This window comes from Pongo pygmaeus, chromosome 23, assembly GCF_028885625.2.
Source record: "Pongo pygmaeus isolate AG05252 chromosome 23, NHGRI_mPonPyg2-v2.0_pri, whole genome shotgun sequence".
Classification (NCBI taxonomy): Eukaryota; Metazoa; Chordata; class Mammalia; order Primates; family Hominidae; genus Pongo; species Pongo pygmaeus.
In genome coordinates, this window is record NC_085931.1 from 52072247 (window position 1) to 52094934 (window position 22688).

Genomic DNA, 22688 nt, shown 5'->3' on the forward strand with positions numbered 1-22688 from the left:
ACTAGGAAAAGGGATGAGGAGCAATCTTGCCTTTTCAGGCTTCCTTTTACCTCTTCTGTATTGAAAATAATGTACAGGGGTAATGGAAAGTTGGACCTGGACACTAGCATATTTTCCCCTCTTGTTTTATATCTTCTGTCTTGGAATTAGCATTGCTTTTTTCTTTCTTTCTTTCTTTCTTTTTCTTTTTGAGACAGTGTCTCACCCTGTCGCCCAGGCTGGAGTGCACTGGCACCATCTCGGCTCACTGCACCCTCTGCCTCCTGGGTTCAAGCAATTCTCCTGCCTCAGCCTCCAAGAGTAGCTGGGACTAGGCGCATGCCACCACCTTTTTGTGTTTTCTTTTAGTAGAGACAGGGTTTCACCACATTGGCCAGGCTGTTCTTGAACTGCTGACTTCGTGATCTGCCTGCCTCGGCCTCCCATAGTGCTGGGATTACAGGACGCCCAGCCAGCATTGCTTTTTTATCTCCCATTCTGTGTTATGCAGAATGCACTTACCTTTTTCCTTAAGTTTTAGTAGGTTGTTGTCTTCCCCTGGTCTGGAATTTCATTATTGTAATTGGGTAGTTTCCTTTTATTTTTCGAACTTATGTTTATAGTTCCTATTACAGCTCTTTTCCTCTCATCATATATTATCTTGCCTATGTACTTTTATATATGTGCAGAATTATTTGAATGATAATTTTGGGGGATTTTTGCCCCCATTTCTTCGTGTCTTTTTATTTAGAATTAGATTTAAGATTACTCAAGTTTCCTTTGTTTTTATTTCTTCAGTTAATAGTACCTTTGTAGTAATAATTGTCTTAGTGAACAAAAATCTCTAGAATAGACCTGGAGACCTTGGAGAGAATGTGTAGCTGTGTTGTCATGAACCATCAGAATGCACTAAGATAAGCAAATTCATGTACAGTGTAATCAGTTTTTTATTTCATTGCACTAAACAAGTTTTGTTAAATATAATTTATCTACAAATGTAATTTTCACACAAGATTTTTACAGTAACACATAAATAATTAATGACATCACAACTCTATTTGAAAAACACACTTGTAACAGCTAAATTTCAGAGAGCTAGCCTGATAATATTAGAAGGAAAATTCTGCCCAGGCACAGTGACTCGTGCCTGTAATTCCATCACTGGGAGGCCAAAGTGGGAGGATTGCTTGAACCCAGGAGTTTCAGGATGCTGTTATCATTGTGCACCTGCACTTTAGCCTGGGTGACAGAGTGAGACCTTGTCTCAAAAACAAAACAATGAAGGAAAGTTTAGCCTAAGCTTTTACGGAGCATGGTGAAGGAAGGCAACAGCATTTCTCTTCATTAAAAATTGTTTATAAATTGAGCCAGTTATTTTCATTTCAGTGGGAAGTTTTGTTTTTAAAAATAACTTGAGGGGTGTATTAATAGAACTGTGTATCAAAAGTCTTTTAGCCACATGAAAATTTGGTTTGATGTGAGTGTTGCTGTTGGTTGTTTTTAGTGTTTATTTTGTTTTTTTTTACATTGAACAACATGGGTTTGAATGCTTTCAGTTTTTCTTTCTTGTTTGTTTGTTGTTTTATCTCTCCAGTCACTTAAGATGTTATAGCAGTAGAATATGCAGCCAGGCATGATGGCTTATGCCTGTAATCCCAACACACTGGGAGGCCAACACAGGAGCATAGGAGTTTGAGACCAGCCTGGGCAATATAGTGAGAACCCCCATGTCTTTTTTTTTTTGAGACGGAATCTCGCTCTGTCGCCGCACTGGAGTGCAGTGGCATGATCTCTGCTCACTGCAACCTCCGCCTCTGGGGTTCAAATGATTCTCCTACCTCAGCCTCCCAAGTAGCTGGGACTACAGGAGTGTGCTGCCATGCCCAGCTAATTTTTGTGTTTTTAGTAGAGATTGGGTTTCACCACGTTGGTTAGGATGGTCTCGATCTCTTGACCTTTTGATCCTCCTGCCTTGGTCTCCCGAAGTGCTGGGATTACAAGTGTGAGCCACTGCACCCGGCCTCTACTTTGGAAGGCCGAGGCAGGCGGATCACAAGGTCAAGAGATCGAGACTCACCTGGCTAACATGTTGAACCCCATCTTTACTAAAAATACAAAAAAAAAACTTACCCGGGCGTGGTGGTGGGTGCCTGTAGTCCCAGCTACTCGGGAGGCCGAGGCGGGAGAATGGCGTGAACCTGGGAGGCGGAGCTTGCAGTGAGCTGAGATTGCGTCACTGTACTCCAGCCTGGACGACAGAGAGAGACTCCATCTCAAAAAAGAAAAAAGAAATAGGATATTCATTGAAGGTGTTAATTGAAGAAGTAATGTATGCACATTAGAGCTATTTAAGCCATTTTGAAGGAGTGTTGGAATATTCGATAAAAAGTGTTCTTTCACCTGAACACTGCTTTGTGTCCCTCTAAGGATCACTGTACTTAGGCTCCTGTCTCCTTACATAAACTTTTGTTGCTTATGGAAGCATTTGCATGTATAGCTGAATTCTCTAAACAATTTTGGATTGAGGATTCTTTGCTCCTTCTAGACATATATAACTGTAAGCCATCAAAAGTGGAAATTCTAAGAATATATGTTAGCACTTGCCAAATAGCTCTTCCAAGAGATGATCAGTTTATACATCTGTGCATTTTAGTTGAAAATGTGTATTTCCACACATCATTCTCAACACTTGGATTTAGAAAATCAACTTCTAAAAGTTTTGAGAATTTCATACATGAAAATATGTTTTAAGTTTAACCGTAAGTGCTGTTGTGCACATTTGCCTTTTTTTTTTTTTTTTTTTTTTTTTTTTTTTTTTTTTTTTGAGACAGATTCTCGCTCTGTTGCCCAGGCTGGAGTGCAGTGGTGCAGTCTTGGCCCACTGCAACCTCCACTTCCCGGGTTCAAGCGATTCTCCTGTCTCAACTTCCCGAGCGCCTGTCACCACGCCCGGCAAATTTTTTGTATTTTTAGTAGATAGGGGGTTTCACCATGTTGGCCAGGCTGATCTCAAACTCCTGACCTCATGATCTGCCCACCTTGGTCTCCCAAAGTACTGAGATTACAGGCATGAGCCTCTGCGCCTGGTCACATTTGCATTTTTTTTTTTTTTTTTTTTTTTAAAGTTATGTTTCGTTTTCTATGATTTACTGTTGGGTGCTTCATCTTTTTCTTACCTGTTTGTAAGGGTACTTCAAATCAGCCTTTACATATGTGTTGCCAGTTATATTGTCAATTATTTATTGTATATGCTGCTAATATTTTTTTCTGATTTGTCATTTGTTTCTTAACTTTATGGTATTTATTGTATGGTGGCTGTTGTATTTATTTCTGCCTTCTGTTATTTCATTTTGACTTAGGTGCTAGTCCTATGGGAGTAAATGGAGGTGTAGGAGTTCAAACGCCGAGTCTTCTTTCTGACTCAATGTTGCATTCAGCCATAAATTCTCAAAAGTAAGTCTTACCATGGTTTGTACCCTGGCACATTACAAATACTGGTTAACAATTCCTTGTTTGACTTTTGAACTTAGTTTCCTCGGTTTGAGAATGTCTTTGAATACAGGTAGATGTTTGAGTCCATTCTTTCTTTTTTCACTCTGTAGCCCAGGCTAGAGTGCAGTGTTTGCGATCTCAGCTCACTGCAACCTCTGCCTCCTGGTTCCGCTTAAAGCAGTTCTCCTGCCTCAGCCTCCTGAGTAGCTGGGATTACAGGAACACGCCACCATGCCCAGCTAATTTTTGTATTTTTGGTAGAGACAGGGTTTCACTGTGTTGGCCAGGCTGGTCTTGAACTCCTGACCTCGTGATCCATCCGCCTTAGCCTCCCGAAGTGCTGGGATTGCAGACGTGAGCCACCACGCCCAACCCATTCTTTCTTCTTTCTACAGCCTTAATCGAAATTGTATTGATTATCTAGTGTAGCCTACACCTTCCCTAATACAGTAGGATGTTGCAAGGTTACAGCTCCATAACAGTCAGCCTTATCCTGATGTTAAGAATTAGTCCACCAGCCTGGGCAATATGTCAAGACGTCTTCTCTACAAGAAAATACAAAAAAGTTAACGAGGCATGGTGGCGTGCACCTGTAGTCGCAGCTACTGATGAGGCTGAGGTGGGAGGAGCACTTGAGGCTGGGAGGTCAAGGCTCTGGTAAGCCGTGATTACACCACTGCACCCCAGTCTGGGTGACAGTGAGACTGTGTCTCAAAAGATAAAAATTATTATTTTAAAAAGAGAGTCCATCATCCAAAGCATTCCCTGAGGTGAGCTGTGTTAAAATGACAGCTTAGTCTGATAACACAAGCCTTAGAAAACTGAGTATGGGCCGGGCATGGCAGCTCCCCTGTAATCCCAGCACTTTGGGAGGAGGCAGATCGATTGATCTTAGAAGCTCAAGACCAGCCTGGGCAACATGGTGAAACCCTGTCTGTGCTAGAAATAAGAAAATTAGCCAGGCATGGTGGCACCCACCTGTAATCCCAGCTACTCGGGAGGCTGAGGCAGGAGAATCGCTTGAACCCTGGAGGCAGAGGTTGCAGTGAGCTGAGATCATGCCACTGCACTCCAGCCTGGGCGACAGAGAGACACGCCATCTCAAGAAGAAGGAAAAAAAAAAAAGACTGGGCGCAGTGGCTCACGCCTGTAATCTCAGCACTTTGGGAGGCCCAGGTGGGTAGATCACTTGAGGTCAGGAGTTTGAGACCAGCCTAGCCAACATGGTGAAACCCCATCTCTACTAAAATACAAAATTAGCCGGACGTGGTGGCAGGTGCTTGTAATCCCAGCAACTTAAGAGGCTGAGGCAGGAGAATCGCTTGAACCCGGAAGGCAGAGATTGCAGTGATCTGGGATTGCACCACTACAGTCCAGCCTGGGCGACAGAGCAAGACTTTGTCTCAAAAAAAAAAAAAAAAAACATTACAGACAAAACCAAGAAAATGAAGTCTTATGATATCTTGTGTTAGGACGTCATCGTGCCCTCCAAAGAAATACAACTTACCCTCACACAGATATGAATATGCACAGTTTAAAATTAGCCTAGTCACATACTTCTCCCTGCCTAACGCCTTAATGCAAATAGAAGTGACATAGCATATTGATTCCATTACAATAATCAGTGTCAGCTTGAATTAAATGAGGTCTTCCTTCTCCTACCTTTCTTCACTAAAACTATTTGGTGACCCCTTTTTGAAGCCCAATGATGAGTGAAAATGCCAGTGTGCCCTCCCTGGGTCCTATGCCAACAGCAGCTCAACCATCCACTACTGGAATTCGGAAACAGTGGCATGAAGATATTACTCAGGATCTTCGAAATCATCTTGTTCACAAACTGTAAGTAAGATTGTGGACGTCTCATTCGTAAAGAGGTGTTACGTCACCATGCTTTCAATCTCCTGGGCATTTAATTACTAAAGAAATATTAGCAATTTTTCTGTAGCATGGACGTTGATGTTGATACTTCTACTCTTGTGGATTTCTTGCTGCTGCTGCTTTTTTCCTTCTCGACCTTTCTCACCATCATCTATGATAGTCTTTCAGCTTTAATAGCATGTGAACTATTCTGTCTAGTGACAGTAAATATATTAAACATTGTTTTTAGCTATTGCCTTTGCAAAACTTATATATCTAAGAAAAACTGGGCCTCAGCTCATTAAAATATTGCATTGATAACATCCTTTTCTGTTACTCCTGGTAGAGCAGGGTTTTTTTGTTTGTTTTTTTGTTTGTCTGAGATGGAGTCTCACTCTGTTGCCCAGGCTGGAGTGCAGTGGCACGATCTCGGTTCACTGCAGACTTCGCCTCCCAGGTGCCAGCGATTCTCCTGCTTCAGCTGCCCAGGTAGCTGGGACTACAGGCATGTGCCACCTCACCTGGCTAATTTTTGTATTTTTAGTAGAGACGGGGTTTCACTATGTTGGTCAGGCTGACTTCAAATTCCTGACATCAAGTGATCCACCTGCCTCAGCTTCCCAAAGTGCTAGGATTACAGGTGTGAGCCACCATGCCTGTCCTGGTAGAGCTTTTATTATGTAAAAATCTGGTAGGGTGGACTCTCTGGTCTTCTCCAAATGTGCACATGGCAGTTTATTTTTGAGAAGTTGATATATTTCAGGCACTCTCCCTTTACGAACTCCATCTTAATCTAAAGAGTTTTTGTCAGATGAAGGAGGGGGAGGCATATAGAGCAAGGTAATGAAATGTGCTCAGCATCATAAAAAGGTAGAGCTTGGACCTTGCCGATTACAGAATTTACCCTTCAAACACCATGCAGTATTTTTTTCTTGGAGAAGTCTTTTCATTTCACTTTCAGTTAATAGCAGGGTCTTCTTTACTGTATCCATATTTTTTAATTGATTGAGGAACTATTTATCATTTTGTCTTAATTTATTTTTATGTTACGTCAAACCACCAATTATATACGTTTCATTTAGGAATTTTTTTTTCTCCCAGGAACCCATGCTTGCTAATCATTTAGGATTTTTTGTTTTTTTTTTTTGAGACGGAGTCTTGCTCTGTTGCCCAGGCTGGAGTGCAGTGTCGTGATCTCGGCTCACTACTGCAACCTCCCATCTCCTGGGTTCAAGCGTTTCTCCTGTCTCATCCTCCCGAGTAGCTGGGGTTACAGGTGTGTGCCACCACACCTGGCTGATTTTTGTATTTTTAGTGGAGATGGGGTTTTGCCGTGTTGGCCAGGCTGGTCTCGAACTCCTGACCTCAGGTGATCCACCTGCCTTGGCCTCCCAAAGGGCTGGGATTATAGGCGTGAGCCACTGCGTCCAGCCAGGAATTCTTCAGTGGTAGCACTAAGTAACGGAATTTGACAAGGAAAGAACTTCACAAGTTTAATGAAATTATTCCTTTAATAAAGAATAACCAGTCTCTTATTTTGTGACAGACTATTCAGGAACTTTTATTTAATGGACAGAGATGGTTATTTGGGATTGATTATTTGACATTACAAGTTTATTATATATGCTCGAGTTTTCTACCAACTTGGTATTCTTCTGGACTTCCATTTATATCTTCTTGATCTGGTTCCTTCAAGTCCTGTGCAACTGAGTACGGGATGTCCAAATAAAATTAGTGCCTAAAGAGCACGTTTATCAGTCTTAAGAAATACTAGTGCAAAACATTTTGTTAGGGAATTGCATGAAAGTGAAAAATTGAATCTAACAGAATCATTACACATTTCTGGTCTCTCCACTTCAGGTTTCTGGTTTTTTGTTTGTTTTTTATAAGCCTTTGTCAGAACAGTTCAAGTTTTTGATGTTTTAACATTTTAGAGTGGTTACTCAATTTTATTTCAGTAAGCTAAGTAATAAATTTAGAAGAGCAGGTGGAACTCTGAAGGCTACTTGATACTATGACAAGGCCTGTTTTCCTCACTGTCTTTAGTATGTAGCCCAAAGTAATATTTTGCTTTACATCTAGAGTAACAGGGGCCAAAGAGTATTTTTTATAGAGTCATTTCTTATATTGTGAACGGAAATATAGACAAAAATTCTTTTGTTTATCACAAAAAGACAATTTCAGTAAGTATTTTAATATATATCACCTTGCCATTATTTTTTCTTTTCCTCTATGTGTTCGGTGTATAAAAATCGGAAAAATACTAATTAAATGCTGACACGATATTACAGTGATAGGATTTTCTTTTTCCAGCGTCCAAGCCATATTTCCTACACCGGATCCTGCTGCTTTAAAAGACAGACGGATGGAAAACCTAGTTGCATATGCTCGGAAAGTCGAAGGGGACATGTATGAATCTGCAAACAATCGAGTGAGTGTCTGGTTTTTTTCTATTAATAGCCAAAATTGAACTTGTTGTGGTTATTTTATTCCTCTTTAGCATGTACAAGTAGTATATGTGCTTCAGACGGGGGACACGCTGTAGCTATCCTGTCTTATTGTCCCCAAGCACAGTTAGGATAACAAAGCAATTTCATAAGTGTATGTCATCAAGAATTTTATGTTTTTCCTCCTAATACAATGCACTCATGTGACACTTTATCTGGTTGTCCTGTCAACCTAAAAAGTGGCTGAGCTGGCTGAGTGCAGTGGCTCAGTGCCTGTAATCCCAGCAGTTTGGAAGTCTGAGGTGGGCGGATCACTTGAGCCTAGGAGTTGGAGACCAGCCCGGGCAACGTAGCAAAACCCCATCTCTACAAAAAATTAGCCAGGCATGGTGGCGCGTGCCTGTAGTCCCAGCTGCTCAAAAGGCTGAGGTGGGGGAAACACTGGAGCTTTGGAAGTCGAGCTGCAGTGATTCAGGATTGCGCTGCTGGTGACAGAGGGAGACCTTGTCTCTCTCAAAAACAGGAGGGGGGTGGTGCTGAGCTGTTACCAGCTCTGTTCTCTTTTCACTAGAATATAATGAAGTAGCGACTTATTCACGGTAGTTCAGATTCTGTACATAAGTTGAACTTTCCTTTCTAAATTGGCACCAGTTCTTAATGCAGCATATAAAATGAAACTAATATCTATTCTCAGTTTATTTTTTCTGTTACCTGGTGGTAGTTCCTTTTTTCCTCATCTCCCTTATTTTACTTCAACAATTCAAAAGGCGGAATACTACCACCTTCTAGCTGAGAAAATCTATAAGATCCAGAAAGAACTAGAAGAAAAACGAAGGACCAGACTACAGAAGCAGAACATGCTACCAAATGCTGCAGGCATGGTTCCAGTTTCCATGAATCCGGGGCCTAACATGGGACAGCCGCAACCAGGAATGACTTCTAGTAAGTGTTTTTTGTTATATTTCTATTTGAGAGAAATTGATAATAAAATAGTTGCTATCCAAAGTCATTAATTTCTATAAGCTTGTGTAACTATTCTAGAGTTTTTTAAATAACCATTTGCCTTTGCAAAGAAAATAACTCATCTACTAGTAAAAACAGAAGCAGAACAAGTATATTTAAGATGTCTGGGCATGGTACTTAACATACCTTGATAATCTGGAATTGTTTTTAGAGCCCAAGGTGTAAACTTCTCTACTAGTGACATCTAGAAAGCGATAGCCTACATACAGATGTTCACAGATTTCTCTGAGACTGGCTTTGTGTGGTAAGTAGCCAGTGAATGTTTGTAGGCTGACCAGGTTCAGGAGCCCTGTAACACACATAATATATTACACTGTTACACTTTCTACTTGACATAAAATATTCTAAGTCTAGAAACTTTTTTTTTTTTTTTTTTTTTTTCTTTTAGAGACAGAGTCTCACTCTGTCACCCAGGCTGGAGTACGGTGGCATCATCTTGGATCACCGCAGCTTCCTCCTCCCAGGTTCAAGCAATTCTCCCACCTCAGCCTTCTGAGTAGCTGGAATTACAGACACATGCCACCACACCTGTCTAATTTCTGTATTTTTCGTAGAGATAGGGTTTTGCCATGTTGGCCTGGCTGATCTCAAACTCCTGGCCTCAAATGATCCGCCCACCCTGGCATCCCAAAGTACTAGGATTACAGGCATAAGCCACCACTCCCTGCCTAGAAGCATCATTTAAAATTACATTTTGACAGCTTCAGTTTCTGGTTATAGCATCATTGTTGACCTGATGAATTAACCAGATAGCCAAGACTATGATAAATAGTCTTACTCAATCATTGACTTATTGGTAGGATCAAAGTAGTGAAATATGGAGCAGGCACACCATTTTCAGGAATGGCACAGGCTGTTTAAATGCTGTGAGCAAGGCTGTGATAGGAAAAACCTGCATTTACTGAGTTAGGAAATGCTAATGACCTATAAGAAGTGCCAACTGAGCCAGCGGGCAGTAAACCTCATACAATCAGTAGATTATAGGTGGGCTGAGAAGTTCATCTCTTTCATTCATTGAAGTAGTAAAGTAGGGAACCATTGGTTACCACTGGCCTTTAGCAGCCTCATTTGCTAACTGAAGTGTGCCAGGTACTGTTTTGTAATGTGTGAAAAGTTGGGAGGAGCAACATTGCTGAGGAAATAGTATACATGGAGGCTGCCCAATAGCAAGGAAAAACACAGATTTTTTGAGTAGTTAGGGGAACAAATTTTCAGGAATGAAAAAGTCAAGATTAGAGTTGAGACTGCTTCAGTACACGATTTGGACTTGAGTAGTAACTAAAGTTTAAAAAAAGTGGACAGGCTGGGTGTGGTGGTTCATGCCTGTACTCCCAGCACTTTGGGAGGCCGAGGCAGGTGGATCATGACGTCAGGAGCTGGAGACCATCTTGGCTAACATGGTGAAACCCCATCTCTACTAAAAATACAAAACAGTTAGCCGGGCGTGGTGGCAGGCACCTGTAGTCCCAGTTACTCGGGAGGCTGAGGCAGGAGAACAGTGTGAACCCGGGAGGCGGAGCTTGCAGTGAGCCGAGATTGTGCCTCTGCACTCCAGCCTGGGCAACAGAGTGAGACTCCGTCTCAAAAAAAAAAAAAACAAGTGGACATACCTGAGATACTTAGTTTTGGTAGAATTTACTCAAGTTCTGGGTGAAATTTGAGCCAAGTTTAAAGTCTGTGAGATATTAAATTGTATCCTAATGTCAGTATAAACAGTATGCTACTGATGTAAGGAGGAATAAGTGGTAGTGGAACTGAGTATCAGCCTTAAGTATATGTTGACCTTTAGCTCGTACTAAATCTGACATTTTGTAGAATAAGATTCTTACCTTAACCTGATACACAGGAAATAATAGAAGCATAAAAGGGGTCGGGCATGGTGGTGGCTCACGCCTGTAATCCCAGCTCTTTGGGAGGCTGAGGCTGCAGATCACTTGAGCTTAGGAGTTCAGAACCAGCCTGGGCAACATGGTGAAACTCTGTCTCTATAAAAAATACAAAAATTAGCCAGGCATGGGGGTGTGTGCCTGTAGTCCCAGCTACTCAGGAGGATGAGGCAGGAACATCACTTGAGCCCAGGAGGTCGAGGCTGCAGTGAGCGGTGATTGTGCCACTGCACTCAAGCCTGGGCAACAGAGTGAGACCCTGTCTTTAAATAAATAAATAAATAAATAAGGTTTGTAAACTTTAAAAAAACAAAATTGAAAGAACTACGTAGAATGTTGAAGAAAACATAACATTCTCATCTTCATGTTTCTTTAACATTGGTTTTTTTGTTGTTGGTTTTGTTTTTGATTTTTTGAAACAGTCTCTCTTTGTCACTCAGGCTGAAGTGCAGTGTCACCATCTAAGCTCACTGCAACCTCTGCCTCCCAGATTCGGTTGATTCTTGTACCTCAGCATCCCCGGCAGCTGGGATTACAGGCATGCATCACCACACCTAACTAATGTTTTGTGTTTTCAGTAGAGACAGGGTTTCACACCATGTTGGCCAGGCTAGTCTCGAACTCCTGGCCTCAAGTGATCCGCCTACCTTGGCCTTGCAAAGTGCTGGGATTAGAGGCTTGAGCCATCACACCTGGCCACGTTTGATTTTTTTGTTTTAATACAAAGAATACAGTTATTATAGAATCGGAGAGTGGCAATGGTAGGACTATGTGTATTGGCCTAAAAATATGCCCATAGTAAACTAATGTAATGTGTACCATCTTGAAAAAATAATCCCAGTTGTTAATGGAGTTGAAGGTAGGTAACTCTTTCCTTATTAATTTTTTTGCAAAGATACGAAGTTTCAGGAAAAGCTGATGACAGAAGTATGCATGTTATAGTCTGAGTTTTTTTAAGTGTGGCATATGCCCTAGAAAAAGTTCTGGAAGAAATAAATACTAACCTCTGAACATGGGCTTCTGATGGGGGCAGTGGTATTCCAGGATACTTGTGTTGTGTGATAAAGGGTTTTTGATTATTTGATTTAATGCATATAGTTTGCATTAAGGGCATATATATATTGAAATGTGAAAGATGGACATTTTTGTTTGTGTATATTTTACCTCTAAATATTTATATATATACATTTTTGAGATGGGGTCTCTGTCGCCCAGCCTGGAGTGCAGTGGTGTGATCTCGGCTCACTGCATCCTCCATGCCTCCGAAGCTCAAGCAATCCTCCCACCTCAGCCCCCCGAGTAGCTGGGACCACAGGCACACGCCACCATGCCTGGCTAATTTTTTTGTATTTTTTAGTAGAAACAGGGTTTCTGTATGTTGCCCAGGCTAGTCTTGAACTCCTGAACTCAAGATATCCACCCACTTCGGCCTCCCAAAATGCTGAAATTACAGGTGTGAGCCACTGCGCCCAGGCTTTAAATATTTATCTTAAAAAATACTATCAAGATGTTCCTTTAGATAATTCATCAAGTTTTCTTAAAATGACAAGAGCTGCCTCATGGAGCAATAGTAGATACATTCGTATCTGCATCATATGGGGCAAATGTGGGCAGTAGGATTGCGGTTTTATTTTTAAGCCATTTTCATTTGATTAGTCTCAAATACTTAAAAATCAGAAGATTTTGCATTTAAAAAGTCTGAATTTCTGGCTGCTTAAAAAAAAAAAAATGGACATGTCTAGCAGACTTGACCCCCTTTCTCCTACAGTGACACCTGTCTATAGCTGCACTCATGGCTGACTCTAAGCTGTGTTTTCTCTCCACTTCAGTCCTCACCATTCTCTATTGTTTTGGGTACTTAAAACAGTTTTACTTGATATTAGCTGCCTGGCACTTGCCATTTAGCTTGGAACACCTATCCGTGTTGTTGACTTGAAAAAAAAGTTACTCATATCTTAGGTGAAAACATTGTTTTGTAGATAGTGTTCATGAATACAGATACGTGTGGGGAGGAAGAGAAAAGGTTCATCTCAAGGTCATTTGTTGGATCCTGATTCATTTTTCTATTCTGATTTTTAATTTTTATGTAATGAGCATGGATTATGCATGTACTTCTTATAAAGCTTGCAGAATTACAGATAAAAGTTTATATGAATAAATGTTGAGCATTTCCTCTGTCAGTTTTGCTCATTTACTAAAGGTTGAAATTTGTCTGAAGGGATAGACATCTCCTTAGAAGAGCAGCAGGTCTTCCTCTCCTATGCCTGAGGCTTGAATGTACAGCCCTTGACGGAGGGTATGGCCAGGGTGGAGCCAGGTCACTACAGACATCTGTCCTTTCCCAGGGTGCTGTAAAAATATTTTCTCTGTGCACTATGTTGAAAGTACTATGCTAGAGCGTGTGCAGATAATCCAGGAAAAAGACCTTAGAATTTATGTATTTGTATTTTAGTTTTTTTTGAGACGGAGTCTCACTCTGTCGCCCAGGCTGGAGTGCAGTGGCGTGATCTCGGCTCACTGCAAGCTCCACCTCCCAGGTTCATGCCATTCTCCTGCCTCAGCCTCCCGAGTGGCTGGGACTACAGGCGCCTGCCACCACGCCCGGCTATTTTTTTTTGTATTTTTAGTAGAGACGGGGTTTCACAGTGCTATCCAGGATGGTCTCGATCTCCTGACTTCGTGATCTGCCTGCCTCGGCCTCCTAAAGTGCTGGGATTACAGGATATTTTACTTTTTTAAGAATTATTTCTGTTTTTGTATTTAAGAGGTACATGATATGTAGTGTGGTATAATATGCATATTACTTAAAATCAATGTTCACAGTTTGTGTGCATAAAAACGTTGTGCTACATGATCAAATTTGGCCCCCATTAGACATGATTCATAGCTATTATCCATGGAGATACTCTGTTGCATGCCAACCAGACTCAGACTTTGTTAAACAATAACATATTAAATGCTATAATGGCCTCAATTTTTTTTTTTTTTTTTTTTTGGAGACAGAAGCTTGCTCCGTCACCCAGGCTGGAGTGCAGTCGTGCGATCTTGGCTCACTGCAACCTCCGCCTTCCAGGTTCAAGTGATTCTCCTGCCTCAGCCTCCAGAGTAGCTGGGATTACAGGTGCCTGCCACCACGCCTGGCTAATTTTTTTGTATTTTTAATAGAGACGGGGTTTCGCCATGTTGGCTAGGCTGGTTTTGAACTCCTGACCTCAAGTGATCCACCCACCTCAGCCTCCCAAAGTGCCAGGATTACAGGCATGAGCCACTGTGCCTGGCCTATAATGGCTTCAATAGCTTATTTTTCTATCAACATTGAAAGCACCCGGGCTCATTAAAGAATACCAACAAATCCACTTGGAGACATTTTTCTGTATTCCAGAAATAACATTTTCTTCAAGTTTCTGTCTAGTTCAGAGCTTTATTTTGTGATTCATACTCAATTTTCAAAGGTATTATTAAAAATATTTTGTGGGGTTTGTGTGTGCAGTGAGTTTTTGTTTGGTTAAGGGAAGATGGTGCAAAGATAGTTCTTTATTTCTCTTTTTTTACTCTAGATGGCCCTCTACCTGACCCAACTATGATCCGTGGCAGTGTGCCAAACCAGATGATGCCTCGGATAACTCCACAATCTGGTAAATAGTGAAAATTTTTTTTATTTTAAAAGAATCCCTGGTGTACTGCAAGATAATACTTGCTACCTGGACACCCGCTTTATGCCAACAGCAAGTGTCATGATTACCTGCCCATAGAGGAAGAGGGAGTGAAGAGCAGGTTGGCCGGCAGATCACAGGGCAGGTGACATTAAATGATCAAGTATCCATTAAAAAACAACTGCAGGCTGGGCATGGTGGCTCACGCTTGTAATCCCAGCACTTTGGGAGGCCGAGGCTGGTGTACCACCTGAGGTCAAAGTACGAGACCAGCCTGGCCAATGTGGCGAAACCCTGTCTCTGCTAAAAACACAAAAAAATTAGCCAGGTGTAGTGGCATGGGCCTGTAATCCAATTTACTCTGGAGGCTGAGGCTGGAGAATCACTTGAATCCAGGAGGTGGAGTTTGCAGTGAGGCGAGATTGCGCCACTGCACCCCAGCCTGAGTGACAGCCAGACTTCGTCTCAAAAAATAAATAAATAAATAAATAAAGCAGATTGTAAAATTTGTAAAATTCTGTTTGGAGATCTTTCTTAGTTGATAATGTCTGTTTACTGCTACTGTGAATGAGACAGATTTATTTATACTTAGAAGGTTGAAAGCCAGTTTATTAGTCCTGATAAAATGATATAGAATCAGGGCCAAGCACAGTGGCTCACGCCTGTAATCCCAGCACTTTGGGAGGCTGAGGCGGGCAGATCACGAGGTCAGGAGATCGGGACCATCCTGGCTAACACAGTGAATCCTTGTCTCTACTAAAAATACAAAAAATTAGCCGGGTGTGGTGGCGGGCGCCTGTAGTCCCAGCTACTCAGCAGGCTGAGGCAGGAGAATGGTGTGAACCCAGGTGGCGGAGCTTGCAGTGAGCCAAGATTGCGCCACCGCACTCCAGCCTGGGCGACAGAGCGAGACTCCGTCTCAAAAAAAAAAAAAAGAAAAAGATACAGAATCAGACATAAGCATTCTATCTTTTATTATTCAATTTCACAAAGGCATTCAGAACTAACATTTTGTGCATATTCACAGGTTTGAATCAATTTGGCCAGATGAGCATGGCCCAGCCCCCTATTGTACCCCGGCAAACCCCTCCTCTTCAGCACCATGGACAGTTGGCTCAACCTGGAGCTCTCAACCCGGTTAGTTTGACGTCTTTGGTAATCTCTTTGGCCTTTACCTGGTATTTTGAAAATCCTGTTTGTTCCTACTTTATAAATTCTCACAGTCATTTAAACAGACGATAACTCCTAGTTCTTCTGTAATTCTTCTGTATTTAACTCTACTAGAAAGCTGACCAAAAAACGAAAACAGCCAGGCCCTTGTCCCTGGAGTGCCAGTGTTTAATGGCCTGCATGCGTTTTCACGGTCACCTCTCTTCTCTGATGTCTGTCTTCCCTTCTCCAGGCAGAGAGAAGGTTGATGGTGCGTTTGCCTGCTTCTTGAACTCGGAGAAGAGAGACTAGGCTTCTCCTGCTCCTTATGCGAACTCTTAACCAGTCTATCTCTCTACCTTGACCCTAACCCTCCTACTGCCCTTTAGAGTTAGCTGGTGCCTCTGATTCTTGATCCTTTTGGGGGTTCCTGAGCATTACTACTTCTCACTAATCTGCCATTTTCAACAGGGAGTTCTGTCCTTCATTTTAACCTATAAGACAGATGGTCTTAGCTTATGAAGTTTTTGGCCTTTGGTACTCGAGATTTCTTTCTTTAAGGCCTGAATTTGTGTAGGGTAATTTTAGAAATGACATGTAACAATGCTAGAGCATTTGTGGACCATGAATGCTACCAGATTCTGCTATAACTTGTAAGATTTTCTTGTTTTTACATATCATGGGTCTTAGAATTTGTGTTATTACTACATCACTGATGACCTCATGAAATTGTGATTGACTCTCCTCACTTAACAGCATGCAAAGAAAATTACCTACTATCCTTGTGCTAGGCATATTTGTGTACGAAGAGAATGTGTGTTCCATCCTCTTATTATTGAGAGTAGGCCTAGGTAAACTATGAGGCTATTTCCCTTTATCTTGGCACAAGAGTCAGTTATTCTACAACTTTCTTCCTTCTCCTCTTCAGCCTTCTTCACCTATACTCCTGTCTTTGGCTTTTCTCTACTTAATAAGCCTGACGTTAGGAGCATTTGATGATTTTAGTTATAGTAGAATAACTGTAATGAAGCAGTTTGATTTGTGGTTTTTTTTCAGCCTATGGGTTATGGGCCTCGTATGCAACAGCCTTCCAACCAGGGCCAGTTCCTTCCTCAGACTCAGTTCCCATCACAGGGAATGAATGTAACAAATATCCCTTTGGCTCCGTCCAGCGGTCAAGCTCCAGTGTCTCAAGTATGTCTCATAAGTGGATTTTTCACTTATTTTTGATTCTTGAAACTTCTCTTGACGTAGGTTTTTATAGGAGAGAGTGGCAGCAAATAGTGGGTGAAAACAGATGATTTAAAAAAAAAATAACAATTTTGGACTTAGGGTATTCTGAACGTGAAGAGATTATTGTGTGACATAGCAATGGTGTTAATTGTTACAAAGTAGGAAATAATTTAAATGGATGGTTTTAATTGTTTTTAGTAGTGAACACTTTTAAATAAATCTTAGAATTAAACACAATGTAGAAGGAAATCTGGCTGAAGAGAGCATAGGCAGGCCCTAGAGCACTCTGCACTCAATTCTGCCATTTTTCTGCAGTGGCTGAGGCCATTCTGCTGAATGGTTTGAAGTCTCTTTAGTTAAGTACTGTCTTGATGGTGCTGTCCAAAGATATATCCCCGGTAATAGGGTATTTTACACATTTTGAAATAGGCACATTGCTACTCTTTGTTTAATCAGTTTGCATCCTAAATTTATATATCATGACTGTGTAAGTATTTTCTTTATTCTGTTCTGAATTGCTATCTTGTTATGTTTTTTATTTTAACAGGCACAAATGTCTAGTTCTTCCTGCCCGGTGAACTCTCCTATAATGCCTCCAGGGTCTCAGGGGAGCCACATTCACTGTCCCCAGCTTCCTCAACCAGCTCTGCATCAGAATTCACCCTCGCCTGTACCTAGTCGTACCCCCACCCCTCACCATACTCCCCCAAACATAGGGGCTCAGCAGCCACCAGCAACAACAATTCCAGCCCCTGTTCCTACACCTCCTGCTATGCCACCTGGGCCACAGTCCCAGGCTCTACATCCCCCTCCAAGGCAGACACCTACACCACCAACAACACAACTTCCCCAACAAGTGCAGCCTTCACTTCCTGCTGCACCTTCTGCTGACCAGCCCCAGCAGCAGCCTCGCTCACAGCAGAGCACAGCAGCGTCTGTTCCTACCCCAACAGCACCGTTGCTTCCTCCACAGCCTGCAACTCCAGTAAGTAGAGATTTGGATTTAGGCAGAATCATTAGAGCTATACTGTAGTATTATATTACTTCTGGGCCATTTCCATTCTCTTTTGCTTTATCTCTTACTGCTTTCTTCACAAGTAGAATGTAATCTATTTTTCATTAGGGACTTTTTTATCCTGTTTTGCCTTCCTGTGATAGGACCTATCGTAGCAGGAGCATAAAGATTTTATTTAGCTCTGACTTTGACCATTATGTTTCATGTTGTACCCTGAGGTCTGAAGGTACATAAGGGGGTACGACAAGGGGACACAGTCCTTCTCCTTATTTAGTATATTATTTACTGCAGCACATAAATTTTACATATATTTAAGGAATCTTTTTCAAACAGTTTGAGCTGTAAAATCTAGAGATTGAATTTAAAAATTGCAGATTTGGGCGGGCACGGTGGTTTACACTTTTCATTCTAGCACTTTGGGAGGCCGTGGTGGGCAGATCACTTGAGGTCATGAGTTCAAGACTAGCCTGGCCAACATGGTGAAACCCTGTCTCTACAAAAAAATACAAAAATTAGCCAGACGTGGTAGCGGGTGCCTGTAATCCCAGCTACTCGGGAGACTGAGGCAGGAGAATTGCTTGAACCTGGGAGGTGGAGGCTGCAGTGATCCAAGATTGCGCCACTGCACTCCATCCTAGGCGCCAGAGTGAAACTCCATCTAAAAAAAAAAAAAATTGCAGATTTATGAGTCCTTGTGGCCCTAACCAAAGTTTAAAAATAATCTAAGATGAGAGAATTACAGACCCAGAACAACCTGTAGCTTCCTTGTGAGAGGTTGGTTATGTATATAATAAAAATCCAAATTCTCATCTAATAGTTGAATCCTTATTAATAGAACTTTTTTTAAGGGTTTAGAAGCTTCTACTTTGATACCGATATTAATATATATCGGTATCAAATAGTTCTCAGTCATGTTGATGAACTGAGAAGTTCCATGAGTCACAGCCATTTTATAAAGTACTGTACTTGACGGATGGCTGGTTCATCGTGGCCTCTGATAGACAAGGAAGGACAGAATGAGAGAGGAACCAGTGGATCTGCTTGATTTTATTCTTTATAAAATCAAGGATCGTTCCAGAAAATACTGACTTCTCATTAAGAGGTTTCTTATGACAAGCCTTAGGATAAAGATAGGGAATGCCAGTTATCTCATTAGAATCTAGTGATTCAAAACAGCCACTCTGTGGGACATCATTATATTTATTGTCTCCTTTTCTGTACCTTTGAAACTTTCTCTGGTGAGAAGGTAAAAACAAAAAAGCCAGTCTTTCTTATTTTCTTTCACTCATTTCTGTATAAATGTGAGCTCCTCTGAAGCAGACATCTTTGAAATCCCCACACACTGCCAGATAATGATAGTTATCAATGAAATAGTTGCTGGTTCTTTGATGTACAACCAGTCAACCAGTATTTACACGTCTTAATTCTCCTGTTCTTAAGCATAATTAAAGGAGGTGAAATGGGCAGAGCAAATGAAAGCACCGTGAATGAATATAAGCCAAGAAATAGGTGGCTAATTCTGCTGTCCTGCTGCTTACCTTACATTCTGATTGTATCATTGGCAGACTGTGTGTGTCTCACCTACTCCCCTTTTTTTTCTGCCCAGCTTTCCCAGCCAGCTGTAAGCATTGAAGGACAGGTATCAAACCCTCCATCTACTAGTAGCACAGAAGTGAATTCTCAGGCCATTCCTGAGAAGCAGCCTTCCCAGGAAGTGAAGATGGAGGCCAAAATGGAAGTGGATCAACCAGAACCAGCAGATACTCAGCCGGAGGATATTTCAGAGGTGAGAGTAGGGCAATTCACTGTTTGATTTGGTTAGGACCTCAGTATAGGAACCCAAGTTTTAAAAAATATTGCAGAAAAATATTTTGATGATTAGATCTCATGGCATAGATTTTGCATGAGAAAGGGTGTTCAGATTACTGATTCCCAACTAGATATCTTTGGAATACTAAAAACCCTTACCTTTTCTTTTAGTCTAAAGTGGAAGACTGTAAAATGGAATCTACCGAAACAGAAGAGAGAAGCACTGAGTTAAAAACTGAAATAAAAGAGGAGGAAGACCAGCCAAGTACTTCAGCTACCCAGTCATCTCCGGCTCCAGGACAGTCAAAGAAAAAGAGTGAGTCTCTGAAGCCATTCGTTCTGGAGGTAGCTGAAGAAACGAAAGACCCAGGGCAGAATTGTGATCATGCCTCTTGAGCCTCAGAAGTTGCCATTAATGTGATTTCATTAACCTTGAAGCCCTGGGCCTGGTCTCTTCATTGCCACTAACAATTTTTCTTTCTTTTTTTTTTTTTTTTAAATATTCACTTGCAGCAACCAATGGGTTAGTCAGTCCCCTCATTTCATCAGGGTTCCATGTGTTAGTACCCCCTAAAAATTGTCTCATTTTTCAGAAGAGAGAAATGTTTGTAAATAGCCTTGACTAAAATGCGGGAAAGAATAGCAATAGTAATAGCATTTGTCATTCACCTCCTGTGTGCTAAGTATCCACATTGTTTCATTTAATAATTTCTTTTTCCTTTCTTTTTTGTTTTGGAATCGGAGTCTCACTCTTGTTGTCCAGGCTGGAGTGCAGTGGCAGGATCTCAGCTCACTGCAACCTCCACCTCCCAGGTTCAAGCGATTATCCTGCCTCAGCCTCCCAAGTATCTGGGACTGCATGCGCATGCCACCATGCCCATCTAATTTTTGTATTTTTAGTAGAGACAGGATTTCACCGTGTTGGCAAGGATGGTCTCGATCTCTTGACCTGGTGATCCACCCACCTCGGGCTCCCAAAGTGCTGGGATTACAGGCAGGAGCTACCACACCCGGCCTCATTTAATAATTTCACAACAACTCTGAGGTTACTGGCCTGAAGCTTAGCAAAGTTAAGTAACTTTCCACAGGTTACTCAGCTGACCCTAGTGCCCGGGCCAGGAAGCAGACCCAGGCAGTCTGAGGCGGAGTGCTCAAATCCAGCCATTCCAACAAGTGTTAATTGACTATTTTTGGACTAGAACTTTTTGTGGCTCTGGTGATCTGCAAAAGGCACCAGGTAGGACATACCTGAGGGGTGAGTCTGCTGGCTCTTACAGATGATATATATTAAAAAGTGTTCCATTAATACAATGTGTTGTAAAATGTTGGGATTAAAAAATTATTTTCATTTTAAAAATAAGACTTGTATATATTGAGGTGTTTTAATACAGGCTGTAACAAACCCAATCTTACTATTGGCAATCTCTCTTTAAAATGTGCATTCCCTCATGCCTGTAATCCCACCACTTTGGGAGGCCGAGGCGGGCAGATCACTTGAGGTCAGGAGTTCAAGACCAGCCTGGCCAATATAGTGAAACTCTGTCTCTATTAAAAGTACAAAAGTTAGCCGGGTGTGGTGGCTCTCACCCGTAGTCCCATCTACTTGGGAGGCTGACGCAGAAGAATCACTTGAACCCGGGAGATGGAAAGAGGTTGCAGTGAGCCGAGATGGCGCCACTGCACTCCAGCCTGAGTGACAGAAATTGTCTCAAACAAATAAATAAAATAAAATGTCCAATTTCACAAGTTTATTCAAATAGTCCTTATTTGTAGCACAGCTAAGTATGAGTGACAAGCATCTTCGTAGTCTGGTTTCCCCCCCACACTCCATGGCAACCCCCCAGAGGTGAAAAATATCTGAAGTAACAAATATACTCTCCTGATGATGAAATTTTTTTTGCCAATTAAGAAAAAATAAGGCCCTTGCTGAAACTGAAAGCTTTTTAAATCACTAGCTTCTCAAAGAACTGTTTAATTCCATTTGGGACACACCAACAAAATTTTCCAGACTTTTTGGGAAATATCATTGAGAACACATTTGAACTTAATTTGATCAACTAAGTCTATTATTTTAGCAATACCATTTTTGTTCTCTCTTCTTTTAAACTTAAACCTAACGTTTGTCATTAAAATAGTACGTGTCTCTTTTTCTTTGGCTCTAAAATACCAAGCATTTGAACGAAGGAGTCTTCTCTTCTGTACCCGACTCCTTGTAGTATAAGACAATACCAGATCTAGTCTAGTTCCTGACTTGTTAAATACTGATGTCATGAAGAAAGACTTTTCTGTTCTTGCTTGACTGCATCTCCCTCTTAACATGAGTATCTTGTGAACTTTTTTTTTGGAGATGGGGCCTCACTCTGTTGCCTATGTTGCCTAGGCTAGAGTGCAGTGGTGCCATCTCGGCTCACTGCAACATCTGCCTCCCGAGTTCAAGCAGTTCTCTTGCCTCAAATCTCCTGACTAGCTGAGACTAGCATGCTACCATGTCCGACTAATTTTTTGTATTTTTAGTAGAGGCGAGGTTTCACCATGTTGGCCAGGCTGAAACTCCTGACCTCAAAGTGATCCGCCCACCTCAGCCTCCACCGTGCCTGGTCCCGTGGACTCTTATTTGGCAAAGTCTCTTCATAAATTTTTAGAAGCCTTTGGATTCTGTTTGTAATTGACCGAGTCTGTCTTCACTGAATTTTTGACTGAAAAGTTAAGCTGAGGGTGAAGGGTGTTTAAAGGTGATAAAACAGTTTTTTAGGAGCTGTCTGAAACAAAGCGGGGCTTAGAATCTAGAATCAGTGATTGAGCCTGCAGTGATATTTCCATGGGGACAGAGTAGTTAATTTTGTTATTGATTCTTGAGATGCTTTTAGAACTTCAGCCTGAATGGTTTTTTAACATTCTGTTGCTTAATTGATAACTAATTTCAAATGCACTTTTTTTTTCTTTTTTTTTTTAAGTTTTCAAACCAGAAGAACTACGACAGGCACTGATGCCAACATTGGAGGCACTTTACCGTCAGGATCCAGAATCCCTTCCCTTTCGTCAACCTGTGGACCCTCAGCTTTTAGGAATCCCTGTAAGTATTTGGTGGTACTTTCGATTTTATTTTTTAATTTGATAGCTTTATTGAGAGATAATTCACATTCCA

General features: G+C 41.5%; 1 protein-coding gene and 1 long non-coding RNA gene across 3 annotated transcripts in view; one reads left to right on the forward strand and one right to left on the reverse strand.

The window, feature by feature from the left end:
* EP300 (E1A binding protein p300) overlaps window positions 1–22688 on the forward strand; it is an 89863-nt gene that overhangs the window by 42946 nt on the left and 24229 nt on the right. The window contains exons 7-17 of one of the 2 annotated variants that reach the window (XM_054469909.2): window positions 3339–3432; window positions 5173–5310; window positions 7642–7759; window positions 8543–8717; window positions 14242–14319; window positions 15365–15474; window positions 16543–16680; window positions 17267–17704; window positions 19341–19520; window positions 19715–19859; window positions 22498–22616. In XM_054469909.2, the coding sequence (XP_054325884.1) occupies window positions 3339–3432; window positions 5173–5310; window positions 7642–7759; window positions 8543–8717; window positions 14242–14319; window positions 15365–15474; window positions 16543–16680; window positions 17267–17704; window positions 19341–19520; window positions 19715–19859; window positions 22498–22616 (1733 nt within the window). The remainder of the gene's footprint in view (window positions 1–3338; window positions 3433–5172; window positions 5311–7641; window positions 7760–8542; window positions 8718–14241; window positions 14320–15364; window positions 15475–16542; window positions 16681–17266; window positions 17705–19340; window positions 19521–19714; window positions 19860–22497; window positions 22617–22688) is intronic. The other variant, XM_054469910.2, reaches the window with a different exon arrangement.
* Window positions 8831–22688, reverse strand: part of LOC129023299 (uncharacterized) — a 52477-nt gene continuing 38619 nt past the window's right edge. The window contains exon 6 of the long non-coding RNA XR_010125903.1: window positions 8831–9087. This is a non-coding gene — a long non-coding RNA (uncharacterized LOC129023299). The remainder of the gene's footprint in view (window positions 9088–22688) is intronic.